Source organism: Acanthisitta chloris, unplaced genomic scaffold (assembly GCF_000695815.1).
Source record: "Acanthisitta chloris isolate BGI_N310 unplaced genomic scaffold, ASM69581v1 scaffold42784, whole genome shotgun sequence".
Lineage (NCBI taxonomy): Eukaryota > Metazoa > Chordata > Aves > Passeriformes > Acanthisittidae > Acanthisitta > Acanthisitta chloris.
Window position 1 is genome coordinate 1 of NW_008669509.1, and position 13,931 is coordinate 13,931.

Genomic DNA, 13,931 nt, shown 5'->3' on the forward strand with positions numbered 1-13,931 from the left:
GGCTCATGTTCAGCTCCCTGTCTCTCTCCAAACTCCTAGGTCCCTTATACTTCTCCATTTTTTTCCTGAAGGACTCATAAGTGAAAGCCAAACTCCCAGGTCCCTTATACTTCTCCATTTTTTCCTGAAGGACTCATAAGTGAAAGACAGCATGAAATACCAAATTTTAGCAGCTTAAAAGCAAAGCAGCTGCATTACTTGCTTTGGTGTTTTCAGGGGTTTGATTATTTGTAGATACAGAGGCCAATCTCGCAGCAAGTCATATTATACAACACAGTATTTATTGTACAAGAGCCTTCCAAAGAAAAACACCTTCTGGTCTCTCTCTGCTGTACAGTACCTCTAGCATAGATCTGATGCTCTAGGTTAGTCAAACTGGCTGTACTCCTAGTTCTAAGGTAGACAAGAGGAAGGCCTGGCAGACAGGAAAGACAGAGTTAGCAGGTAAGAAAAACCACACAAATACAGGCAGATCTCCCCCAGCATGCATCAGGGAAGATACACAGATGGCATCATGCAATTAGGAGTTTCTCCCCATTTGCTTACACTAAGGTGGCAGTTGAATTGTTAAAAGTTCTGCTGAAATTTCTGCTGAAAATACCTATCAAGAGTTATTACTACAATGGTTTCAAGAACATAACATTTTTTTCCAGAAACTCAGTTATTTGGGTCTTTGGGGTACAGAATGAAAAAGGTCACCTCTGAACTGTACATGACACTGATTTAATCTTTGAGAGTCACTTGTATGACCAGAAAAAGAATTTAATGAGAGTCACTCATTAACTGAGTGTGGCAAAAAGAGGAAGCAGAACTAGCAGTGCAAAGCTCTCACTCAAAGCAAAGTAGCCAGAAAGGATTTGGCTTTTAGAGAACTGAACACAAAACAGAAAACAGCTTTTTTTTTTGGGCCTCTTTTTTGCCAAACATCTCTAAGAAATCACTTTATGCTGTGAAGCCCAAAGACTTATGTTTGCAATACGTTAGACAGATGACCATGTGTGTCAGGACTGTTTCAAATAAAGTGTGATTAATGAGCAACATACCCTGCCCAAAACATGGGGGATCCACTGACGAGCCCATCCAGTCCCCAGAGGTGATTACATTCACTTCTTTGTCCTGTTTACAGTAATCTTCCATCCATGACTGCTTGGTACATGTGTACTGCTCTAGAGGAATGTAAGCACAGCCAGTCAATGTCTCCAAGGTGGCAGCAAACAAAGTAATTGAGAAGTATGTTAAATTCATAACACTGAAGCTACTCCACCTTAATGGCAAAAGTTTGACTCTGCTGTTTCTTCTGGGAGCCACTTACATAAGTTAAAGGCAAACAACAGCTCAAAATCATACCATGTCTTCAAAACCAAATACTTACATACTTCTACATCCTTAAGATTTTATTTTAAGCAAGAGTTTCTGTGGAATTCCATGTAGTTCAGATTTCCTATGGCAAACTAAGAGCTCTCCCTGCAGAGGCAATTAACCTTCAATATTCTCAGGTTAGAAACAGTTCCTATGGTTTTGGGGTTTTTGTTTGTAGGAGGTACATGCACATTCCTGTATCAATATCAAGAAACCAATGAATTCCATTGGCACAGTATTAATCACTAACCAGCCTTACTACTTAGCACTGGTATTAAAAAAACATCTTGGGAACTCTTAGGAATCAATGATTTGCTTCTTTTCCTCCCACCTTGGCTCTACTCTTTCTGCCAAACCCACTGTCTTTGTGGGAGAAGGGACTAAGGAAGATTGTTACATCTGCAAGCTTAGCTGTTGACATGTTTTTATTATGCCAATCCAATTCTTCAGGATGAGCAACAATACTTGTGGGAAATGCACACAGTCACAGCCTGACAACACAGAAGCTCCCAAGAAATTTGAGTTAATCATGAACAAAACATTTTGATTTCCTGAGGTGGGAATTGACAGCTCAGGTGCTCAGAGACTGCCGAGCTGAAAGGAGTAGCTCCACACTACACCTGTCAATGCATTGAAATATGATGAGCTTATCAAAATACTTTTAAACACCGTAGTGTACGGAAAGCTTTAGGGGAAAACCTGTTTCTGATTAAAAATGAAATCTCAATAACATATGAATTTGATAGAATTCATACAACCAGAGAAAGAATTCCTTCCAACCTCCAAAATATGCAGCTCATGTCTTTACACTTTCACAACATCTGACAGCACACAGAGGCTGCCTGAGCACACACCTGTGTGCAGCACCAGGTGAGGTGTGCAGGGACTTGGCCTCCCTCCCTCCCTGGGACACCAGCAGGACTCCATTAGAGAGCTCTGCCATTCCCACTGGTGAAACCCACGAGTGCAGAGTGATGCTCTCAGGGAAGATCCCCACATACCTATGAGAACAGAGGTGATGTTTATATCCAGGCGCTGCTTGGCTTTCACCTCCAGCTTCAGGCGGGAGGGGTGCAGGCGACTCGAGGCTTGTTGTTGCCAAGACACTGAGCATGGCCAGGGCTCAATGAAGGGCTCCCAGCCTGAGAACAGACACCAAACATCACCTCTATCACACAGATGAAGGCCACATGGCAATGCTGTTTACAGATTTCAGACTTTAATAAGGACAGTTTAATAACGAGATCCTTTCCTTCTAATCTGCGTTCAAGGGGAACTTGCAAAGCTACAGATTTCACTTACTAACCAGGGCAAAGCTCCTCCAGCTCCTTCATTTGAATCATGTAGGCAAAACCTTGCAGAAGTATCTTAATTTCACTTAAAGCACTAGAAGGCAATTAGGGTTTCATGTTCAAGTGAGCTGGAAATAAGCTCTTTGAAATGGTTTTGAAAATGATTTTCATACAACATGAGTTGGCCTATTATTCAGTATCACATAAGACAAAGGTCTAAAACCTATTAAAAACCCAACCCTATGCAGATTTAAAACCAAAAAAATATAGCTTGTATTGGCAGATAATTCCTGAGGAGTTTGTTACCAATTATGTAACAGATAACTGAGTTTCTCAGTTCAGAAAAAACACATAACTAGATTAACCTTTTGCCAGTCTGACCTCTGCTGAGGCCTAACTCACTCTTTTCTGTCTGAAACATAAATTGTGATGATGGTTTATGCCAATCCCTTGACTTCAGCCTGATCACTGCCCTCAGGTGCATTTCCTTCCTGAAATAACTAACAAACTGAACACACTGAACAATGAAATACTGAAAGAGAAGAGTGAACAGTTTCATATCTGTCACCTCCCTGAGCAACCTTTTTATGCAGTTACATTTGAAACTTCAGTGCCAATTTCACATCAGCAAAATCTCTACTTTCCATATCCCTCTGACTGACCTCAAGTCAGGATATCTTGTCTAGGATCCTATATCACATACACATGATCACAAAAGCCAACCTTGCCCATTCCCTTACAGCCATTTCATGTCATTTATTTCAGGCTCCTGCAGTGGGAATGGCTGTTTCCCAAACTGAAATCAACTGAAAACAACAACCCCTCGAGTATTTTACCTGAAAGTTCACGATTGTAATAATCTCCAGAGAGGGTAAAATGAGCATAGCCTTCAGGGCTGGTCCTCAGATGTTGGAGAAAATTCAAACCTGGAAAAAAACAAGTGAATCTTATATGTGAAATAATTTAGTTTCCTGATTTCATGAACTGGCAAGTGAGCAAGGGAAGGTTTTGACTTATCTTTTAAATTGAGATGGTGCAAAAAGTCTATGGAGTCTCCCCAGGGTTCTGCTCAGGGCAGATTCCATTTGTTATGGGATGTATAAAGGGAAAATCTTAACCCCACAGAGACTGTAATCATCTTAAAACTAAAACTTAAACCCAACAAAAACCAAGAACCCTAAGGAATCCCAAAGCCCACACAACAACCACCACCAGAACACTGTCAGTTGAAAATTCCCAAGGACCCAGGGCACGGTGCTGACACTCACAGGACCTGACAGTCATTTCTGCAAGGCCTCAGCAGAACCAGAAACTCACGTGAGAAGGTTAACTCAGCAAGGGGAACATCACAGTCCATGCAGTCATCGATGAAGCAAATGCATACACTTTCTGCCTTTATTTCCACTCCAGAGATGAACTGGAAAGGCAGAATCCCCTGGCTATCTCGAGCAGAAGAGGTCTGGGAAGCTGATTTCAAAGGTTCAGCATTCTTAAATAACCAACTTGCTGCTTTATTCAAGTCCCCTTAGATAAAAGCAAACAACCAATCAATCATCATCTACTTCTTCAATGAGATGTACTTAGTGAAAAAACAGATGGGAGCAAACTATTCCCTTCCTCTTATGGCAAGTCACCAACATTCCCTTAAACGTGTTCTATTTCATAACATAAATATGAGGTTATAATTCAAAAAGAGAGAGAGAAAAACATGTGCTCTAAAGAGGGAGGGATGAATAATTGCAAGAAACAGGTACACCACAAAAAAGAATAGGTCTGCACATACCCAAACCCTCAGTAACACACTCAAACACCTCACACATGACATCCCAAAGGGCAGAAAGAATCTTTTGGGTTCTACACAGCAGCAGGACAGGAAAATGAATGTTTAAGATTCTCAACACACAGCCAAAGTAAAGAAGAGAAGGAAATGCTGCCTGTGCAGCTACTACCTGACAGGCTGGAAGGTTTGACTTAATTGCAATTAAGGTAATATGAACAATCTGCAAAGTCAGTAAAGAGTATCTGCTGTTACCTTGGCAGATCAGAAGAGCTTTACGACAATCTTCCATGCTGAATCCCAAGTCTTGGAGTCGAGCCAGCTGGACCTCTGGAATGGAACAGTTAGCCAAGCATAAATCCTTGACAGTTATCTACTTGTTTTCATTTCTAAAATCAAGATGTATCTGTATGAAAAATGGGATTTGGTTTAAGATTGCAGCTGTAGGAAAAGCATAGGATTCAGCACTGCTCTTATTTTTGTCATAGTCCCATCAGGGTAAGGTCATCATCAGCTCATTCTGATCACCAAAGGGTTTTACACCAGGAAGATACTAACATTGACTGTGTTAAGCATATGACAAACTTCACACTGAGAAAGCTCCTTCAGATAGGAAAAATGGCTTCACTCCAACAGGTAACATACCCAGCACAGGATCCAGCACACGTTTGGATACATCTCTGTTCTCATGTGTCGAAGAAGTCTCGTTCACCAGTGCTAAACTGGAGGGATGAGCAGCATGTTCAGCACTGGAGGCAGCTGAGTCAGGCATAGCTGCACTTGTCTGTTGGGGAATTGACTTTGCAATTGCCAAGAAGAGCTGAACATCATTGTAGGACAGTCTGATATCCAGTGCTTGCAACTGAATCTAGATGAAAAATTAGGAGATCCACTTACTCTTTTATACATACTTTGCTTGTGTACTTTGGATATTACTAAAGTTTTTCCCAAAGGAAGACAAAATTTAGTGTTCAAATCTGATGCTCACCCTGTTTTAAAGCTCCAATAATAAAACTAGAAACTTGTTATCATTTACCAACAACCAAAAGTGTTAAAAGCATATCTCAAGGAAAAAGGAGTTTTACTTTGGTGTAATGGTAAAAATAGGCTCTAAATAGAATCCCTCCCCTCTAGTAAGCTCTAATAATTAAATCAAGAAAATACATAAAAATACCTTTTTCTTCTAGGTATTAGTAACTATCTAACACATCTACATTATCAGCCACTCATTTCCCCAACTAATAATCTCTGCAACATATCCTAGGAATCACTTCTTCATTACCACTAACAGCATCTCCTGCATCTTTGTTTCTTTCCCTTTTCCACTTTAGGAAAAACTTCTCTTATTCTTTCCTTATGCATTTGAAAATCTTCTATTGACTCCTTGGGCACACAAATATCTGTGCTAGATGATGCTCTGGTATTCTCAGTCATCCAGTTTTACTGAGGTTTTTAATATTACCTCTAGAATAGGAGGAAAATCTTCACTGTTAAAAGCATCCAACAGTCCTGAACCACTTGGGTAGGAAGAATTCCCAACCAGCTCCATATGGATCTGTACTGGATCAATAATTGACAGTGCAGTCTCCTGCTCATTTCCTAACCGGCATGAGAACACCTAAAAATCACAAATTATTTACCAAGAGTTAGGAACCAAGAGAACAGACCTGGCAAGAGCTAGTAATGTTTAAAACTTACAGACAAGTGTTTCAATGTCTTAACAGAAACAGTAAAAATCATTCTTAAAACTGATGCAAAATGAGAATATTTGAGGGGAAGTAACAAACTTTAAGAATCATCTATGGATTAATCCTGTGGTATCGATATTTGCAGTAAAGTATCTTCACAAGCTCCTCTGATTTTAGATGTTTTACAAGAGTAAATTTGTATCTTCTTACCTCAATGCCAAACAAACTACCAGAGAAAGGTCGATCCAACAATTTGGGCTTGTAAGTGAGAACAGTTGTTCCCTTCAAAATAATTGCATTGGTATCAAAGCAAGACATGTCTTCAACCACCACAAACTCAGTTCCTTGACAAAAGAAGATGACAAATAATTACCAGGGCAGGTAGCAATATCCTTAATGTATTAGAAGCATTTCTAGCAGGTTCCTTTATAATATGTCAAGGGGTTAGAATGGAGCTTAGAGATCATCCAGCCCCAATCCCTGCCCTGGGCAGGGACACCTCCCACCAGAGCAGGTTGCTCAAGGCTTTAGCCAACCTGGCTGTGAACACTGCCAGGGTTGGGGCAGCCACAGCCTCCCTGGGCAACCTGTGCCAGTGGCTCACCACCCTCACAGGGAAAACTTCAGCCTAAGATCTAATCTAAATTTCCCTCTTTCAATTTCTCCCCATTACTCCTTGTCCTATCCCTGCAGCTGCTAACCCAGAGTCCCTCGGCAGCTTCCCTGGAGCCCCTTTGGATCCTGGAAGGTTGCTCTGAGATCTCCATAGAACCTTTTCCAGGCTGAACACCCCCAACTCTCTCATCCTGTCCTTATAGGGAAGGTGCTCCAGTCCTCTGATCAGCTTCGTGGCCTCCTCTAAACCTGCTCCAAGTTTCATTCTTACTTTCTGTCCTTTAACAGCCCTGGTTTTCCACTAGCACATGGATTTTAACCAGAGAAGCTTCCATAAAAGCACCTGAGGAAACATTTACCTGTCACATTGACCTTAACTTCCAGTTGTTTCTCCGCAGTCACACGCAGCGATGAACGTTTGGTAACGACTCCACACTTGACTGTTTTGGGAACCACAGCTGTGTCACTGCTGGAAGTTTTCTGCCGGGATGAAAGGGGATTTTCCCTCTTTTTGGTATCTCCAGGAGTATATAAGAAGTCATGAACCAGCAACAACCAGTCAAAGATCAGGAACACACGAAGGTTGTTCAGCACAACTGTGAAACTGGAGGAATCCTTAGTAGACCTTTAAGAAGGGAGAAACATCCACATGAACTTTACATCTAGCAGATACTTAAAAGTGATGCAGAAAACTATCAGGATCTAGAAAGTAAGAGCTATATGGAACTTTAGAGGGATTCACTTGGTTTACAGAGTGTTTGGCCTTTAAAATACATACCTATATATAGATAAGCATTTTAACAGACTGAAATTCAGCAAGTTGCTGTACCCACAGAAACCAAACAGATCTGGAGTTTAATTTTAAGCTGCAGTGATACAATGGATGACTTGAAAAACTATATAACAGGAATATAAAAGCTTCTTGAATACATTTACATATTAATTTGCCGAGTCTGAGATTTGAAAACTGATCTTCTGATTATCATTTTACATCTGTTGGGTATCAAACCTAACCTAGTGCGTGTGAAACTCAGACCTGGCTCCAAGATGAGAGGTACAATGTGTTTCCTCTCACACCCTGACAGCACTTTGCAGCACAGGAAGCTGCTTTGTCATCCACAAAAAATGTCAGCCTGAGCTCTCAGCATCACAGCCTGAATGTCTGGCTAGGAGGGATAAAAGTGTTTGGCTTCCTGATCTGGAATACCAGTTCGATTCGATCATGCTAACTGGAAAATCATCTAAGTGCTTAAATACCATGAAACAATTTTATATCCAGCACATTGTGAACTATAAAATCTCTGAAGAACTGGGATGGCTTTGTGGGAAGCAGCCTGTCTGCACTGCTTCCAACAGCAAAACCCTGCCTGGCTCTCCAGGATATTTCGAGAGGCACCAGCCAGTATAGCACTATCACTGGGCTCTGCAAACACTTATATCTGGTGCCAAGGATGCTCTCACCACTAAAAATGGAACACATGCTGCTGTGGCTGAAATTTAAAAGCACAACAGTTGGGAAGAAGATTCCTGAAACTATCACTCATACACCACTTTAGGCTGTGCTGTGCAAACTCACTAGCAGCCTAAGCTATGCAGCTACTGAGTCCACACTTCTGTGAAAGCCTTTTGGTGGGTTTTGGGTGTTTTTTGAAAATCATAGAATGATAGAATTGAGGGGTTGGAATGGACCTTATAGATCATTCAGCCCCAAACCCCTGCCCTGGGCAGGGACAGGGACCTGTGCCAGTGTCCTGTCCAATCCCATCTTAGTTTTATTCAAATCAAAATCTTAGTGTCTTTCTGAACACACTTAAAACACATAAAACCATCCTGCAGGATGGAAATCTTTACAACACATTTGTCTCGACTGCCTGAAGTTTGGTTAGCTGGTTTTTATGAACAAAAGTCTTCAAGTTTTTCTATGGGATTAAAATAGTTCACAGATATTTTTCTACATTGTTCCTGCAACTGCTGCAAAATGTAGCAAATTTATAGAGGAGTGAGAAGCTCAGTTTGGTCAGTAAAACTGATCACAAGTGAATGCAACAGCTCCAGTCACCTCACTTCACCCTCTTCTTTATTAGCTAACAAAACACCATGTTGATACAGGTAAATCATGACATTATATTCTCATTTTCAACACTAAATTAGATCAGAACAGATAAGGAACAACAAAGAGGGTAAGACAGAACACAGAAGAGAATATAGAGACTGTTTCTGCTTGTCTTTGATGCTCTCAGAAAGCCACGTGTGACACCTGCTGGGAAACAGCTTTTGTGCAGCATAAATGAACAACTCTACAATTAGTTTTCTGCAAGCATAAGGCACAGAGCAGAATTGTTAAGCTTTAGGCACTGATTTTAAATAGATCAGAACTTCATCTGATTCATTACACATTCAAACCTAAATTCGTTGCACAAAGGGAAAAAATATCCAACAACTTTCAGTTCATTAATAACTGCAGATTTCTATCCAGTAGCTACCACTGAGCACCCCAAAAATGTCTTCAGACTTAAATACAAAGTCAGCAAGTTTACCCACATTAATAACAGCTGTAATAAACCACTGACAATCCTGAGTATGTCACTGTCAAAAACAAATAAATCCCAGACTGACCAACCTGTAGTGCAATTCAATCTGGATTTCTCCTGGGCTGCTGGCATTCTTGGATGACTGGAAGATGCAGTTGAACACATTGGGAGGACCTGCAGCATATTTCTGCCCAGCATAACGTGTGTCAAATGCCATCATGGAATGAGAAACCAGATTGACAGACTTGGTTCCATTTGAAGAGCTTTCAAAAAGCAATTTGGATTTCTTAAAATCAAACCTGGAAGAAAAAAAAAGCGAAAAAAGAGCATTATAGTTGATTTATTCCAAGAAGTCACTTGTTTTAAACATGTGCAGGGAGTACTCCTGGTATCCTTTATTTAGGTATTTTCTGAAACAACTGTATGAATCTCATGTCATAAGAGACAGAAAGAAGATCTACAGAGAATCACAGAATCAACCTGGTTGGAAAAGACTTCCAAGACCATCAAGTCCAACCCTACTGTGGTTACTAGACCATGGGACTAAGTGCCACATCCAGTCTCAGCTTGAAAACCTCCAGGGATGGTGAATCCACCTCATATGCAATAATATTTTCCACTGATACAGAACCTGCTGGACTAAAACCAAAACAAGCCAACGTAGCAGAAATCTGTTTTCTTACCCTTCCCTCTCATCATTTTCTTAATTAAAATACTATTTATCTTGGGCAAATCAACTGATTACTGAACTGTGAGTTCAAGGACAACTGGAAAGACAGAGATGGTATCTTCGGAACAGTATCATTCCCTTTCATCCTACTGAGGGATACTGAGGGGCTGGAGCAGGTCCAGAGAAGAGCAACGAGGCTGGGGAAGGGACTGGAGCACAAGTGCCATGAGGAGAGGCTGAGGGAGCTGGGGGTGTTCAGCCTGGAGAAGAGGAGGCTCAGGGGAGACCTCATCACCCTCTGCAACTCCCTGACAGGAGGTTGGAGTCAGGTGGGGGTTGGTCTCTTCTCCCAGGCAACCAGCAGCAGGACAAGAGGGCACAGACTCAAGCTCTGCCAGGGGAGGGTTAGGTCGGATATTAGGAAGAGATTTTTTACAGAGAGAGTGATCAGGCATTGGAATAGGCTGCCATAATTCCATGTACTATATTACTTCCTGTCCTACACCTTTGAGATGAGCATAGTGTTTAGGGTGAGGTATTCAGCAACAAAAGATCATTCATACCTGGCTAAAGAGCTGCATCCATCTCTTCCCTTTGGATCCATCAGTTCCAGGCTCACATTGACCATGTCAATGAGGAATGACATGGAAGTATACACTTCTCCACTCAAAACTGTCTGAAAGGGGAAAACACCAACATTCTTTTTCAAAGCATCCATTTATCTCTCACTTCTGAATCACATTTTAGCTCAGACCAATGCAAACAGCTGTAGTGCCCTTCTCCTGCAAGGAGTTTCACCCAACATTCCTGGGAAACAGTTACTTTTCACTACAGTGTGGCCTTCAGCTTAAAACCGTCTATTCCTCCATTTGCACACGACTACTCTATAGCTTCTTTGTTCTTAAAATGCTGCAAAATCAGCAAAGCCCCAGACATTCCAAGGCAGAATTTCAGCTGCACATAGTTCCTCTTACATGAATCCTTGGATCCTGCAGGTCATAAGGCCTCATGAACTCCTCTATGGGCTCCCCCAGGTTGTTCTCCAGCAGCCCACGGATCAGCTTGTACTTATTCAAATCCAAGGAGCAGTGGACTGATGACAGGTTGCCATGTATTGATATGTCTGCAACTGCATGACTCAGCTCTCTGCAAGAGAGGAGAAAACCTCAGCATTCCAGGGAGCTATAGCACAGCAGATATGACTTCTAAACTACACTAAAAGGCATCTAAGCCATTGCTTTAGGCTGACAGCATAAAGTGATCCTGTTTACACTCACTTGTCCAAGTTTCTCTCCACCTGTAACTTCAGTCTGAAGGGTTCTGTGAGCAGGCTCCCTCCTGTCTGCCTCACCAAGTAGGATGGAAAGCTCAAGTCTGCACTGGTGTCTTCCACAGCCTTGGAATACTCTCTCTGATATCTTTCTGCAGCAAATATGTCCATGTCCTGCAGATCAACCACAATGCAGTCTAAGAGGCAGATGTGATCCTCTGCAAGTGCACAGGAGATAACACATTAAGAAAAAAAACCAATAAATCTGTACAAAACTAATGCAACTCACTTTTAGTCTTTAGTTTATTCCTCTTTTTAAATGTTTTTACTCACACTCATCACTACCTGTAACTACTCAATACCAAGGTCATTCACAGGTAAAGGCCCAGCTATATATATGTCTGCAATATGTACCTCAAAATATGCCCAAATTGCAGGATTTTTCTTCCAGGAAGTGAACTAGAACTCTCTAATCCTTTAAGCTGCAAAACCAGCCCTTCTTTTCCTATCTACAATTTTCAGACCCAGCTTTACTTTTTCAACATCACACAAGACATAAGCAAATTGTCCCTGTGCTATTTCACAAGGAAAAGAAGAGCTCTGTGGGAGTTCTGCTGCTCCTCACATACCTGGGCTGTCAGGGTTTGGGATCACAGGCAGCTTAGACTGTTGCCCTTGTTGCTTACTCGATGTGTTCAGTGCAGGTTCATTCTTCAGCCTAGAAATGTTTGTCCCTGATGATTTTTTCATGACCAAACCTTCCATCACTGCTTTGGATTCATCAGCACTTGATTTCTTCATGCTGTGCTTTGGGGTTCCCGAGGGAGATGAAAATTGCACTGAGTCCTGCTAAAGAAAGCAATTTTGAAATTAATAATAGATCTGTAATTGAAATTCTGAGGAATCAATGCACCAAGGTTGAAGCTGCAACAAATTAAAAAAAGACCAGTATCTTCTACTCTGGAAAAGAAGCCTAACTTCTTTTACCTATAACGTTAAGAGCTGATTAAAACATTTTCATTTAAAAACAGTTTATTTCAGCAACATTATCCCAAAAGATGGGAAAGCTCTTCAGTGAGAAACTAACTGAAACGAAGAGAGTTTTGTTGTTTCTTACTGTAAAGGAGAAGGCCAATCCAAGCCTGGGCTGCATCAAAAAGTGTGAGCAGCAGGGCAGAGAAGGTGATTCTTCCCCTCTACTCTTGTGAGACCCACCTGGAATACTGCACACAGATCTCTAAGGTCCATTCCAACCCCTAAATTCTATGATTTCCAACATTCCTTCTGTATCCACCTTCAGATGTCACCATGAATCCCTACCCTCAAACTTTCCTTTCTGGTTTTAATTATTAATTTTTCTTTACCTTCCCTGGTTCTTCAATATTAAAAAAACTTGGAAAAATACATTGCAGTCATGATCAAAGATTTCAAGAATTAAAAATCTGAAGACATTAACATTTCACTTCACACTTTAAGGGCTGAAAAGTACATGCAAAGAAAAATCATCTCATCTCTATAAATCCATGAATTTCTGCAATTAAATCCAAATTAGCAGCTCCTCAGACATGCATAAAGAGCACAGCACAACAAAGTTAAACCCACTTCTTACAGAATTCAGCAAACTCTTTAGAACAGAAACCTCATTTTTAACAAATGAAGGAACTTTTTAAAGTGCTAAATTCCACAAGAATATTTCCATTCCTTGAAATGAATGAGGAGCACCTGAACACTGCTAGAAAGCTGTGAAATACCTCAAATAAAACAGGATCCTTGTATGCATTGCCTTGCAAAATCCGATCCTCAAAAACAAACAGGACAGAGAGAAAATGAAAATATAACCAACCCAAAAAAGAAAGCCAAACCCAACCTAATCCCATTTCAAACACCTCAGTTTCTACAGTGTCACATCACACAGTATTTTTAGGCTGGAATAAATTTACTGTGCACTTGTAACATTAATTTAGGAATCTATCACTTACAAACCTTTCAATCCATCAGCACAGCAAACAACTCCATATTACAGTCCAGGTTCTCCTCACAGCACACACAGTGGGATAAATATATATGATATAAATGATACAAATCAGATGGAGGCAAGAGACACACCACAAACTGCTGCAGCAATTTAACCCACCTAATTCCTACTCCCCTTCCAAATGGGATTAGAGGGTTCCCAGCCAACTACCCATTCTGTTGCATAAGTTAGATACAGAAAGTCATCCCAGATGGATCTTCCTTACCCCAAATATTGTGGCTGCATCTCTCAACAGCAACACCAACTGCTCCTGTCCTGTGTCTTGCCATGGAAACCTTTCACTAGGTTCCCCCTAATCCAAGCAACTACACACACTCAGTTTCACTGAGGGCAGGAAAAAAGATAAATTAAATACAATTTTGTCTCTAGAGTGTTCCAGCAAGCCTCAGCCAGCACAAATCCCTGTTCTCTGCCACTCACACTGTGGAAGGCTTGTTTGGTGATGAGCAGAAACTATCAAACAGGGTTAGCTGAATCCTGTCATGGTCCCACATTCAGGTATGCACTCAGCTGTGTCCTGGCTCCTAACAAGACCAGCTGGAGTGAGTTCTGCCTCGTTTAGTCAATCTGTTCTCTCAGAGCAGACTCAGGTCAGTCTCCTCTCTGCCCTGAAGGCCTCAGACAGCAAGTTCAGGTGAGGCACAAAGGCAGCAGCTCAGCACAAACAGCAGCAGGGCAGACCCACATGCCCCAG

At 41.3% G+C, this 13,931-nt stretch overlaps 1 protein-coding gene across 1 annotated transcript; it reads right to left on the reverse strand.

Annotated features, from left to right (window-relative positions):
* Positions 1 to 340: 340 nt before the first annotated feature.
* Positions 341 to 12,003, reverse strand: LOC103800936 (vacuolar protein sorting-associated protein 13D-like; the record flags this gene model as incomplete). The annotated part of the gene is made up of 15 exons (XM_009073330.1): positions 11,832 to 12,003; positions 11,210 to 11,420; positions 10,907 to 11,078; positions 10,496 to 10,608; positions 9,352 to 9,561; positions 7,091 to 7,356; positions 6,327 to 6,460; positions 5,891 to 6,046; positions 5,074 to 5,296; positions 4,684 to 4,758; positions 3,969 to 4,175; positions 3,488 to 3,577; positions 2,361 to 2,501; positions 1,044 to 1,166; positions 341 to 415 (listed from the first exon to the last, which is right to left on the reverse strand). Coding segments are annotated over exons 1-15 (2,368 nt in total), but the record flags the coding sequence as incomplete, so codon positions are not given.
* Positions 12,004 to 13,931: the final 1,928 nt, after the last annotated feature.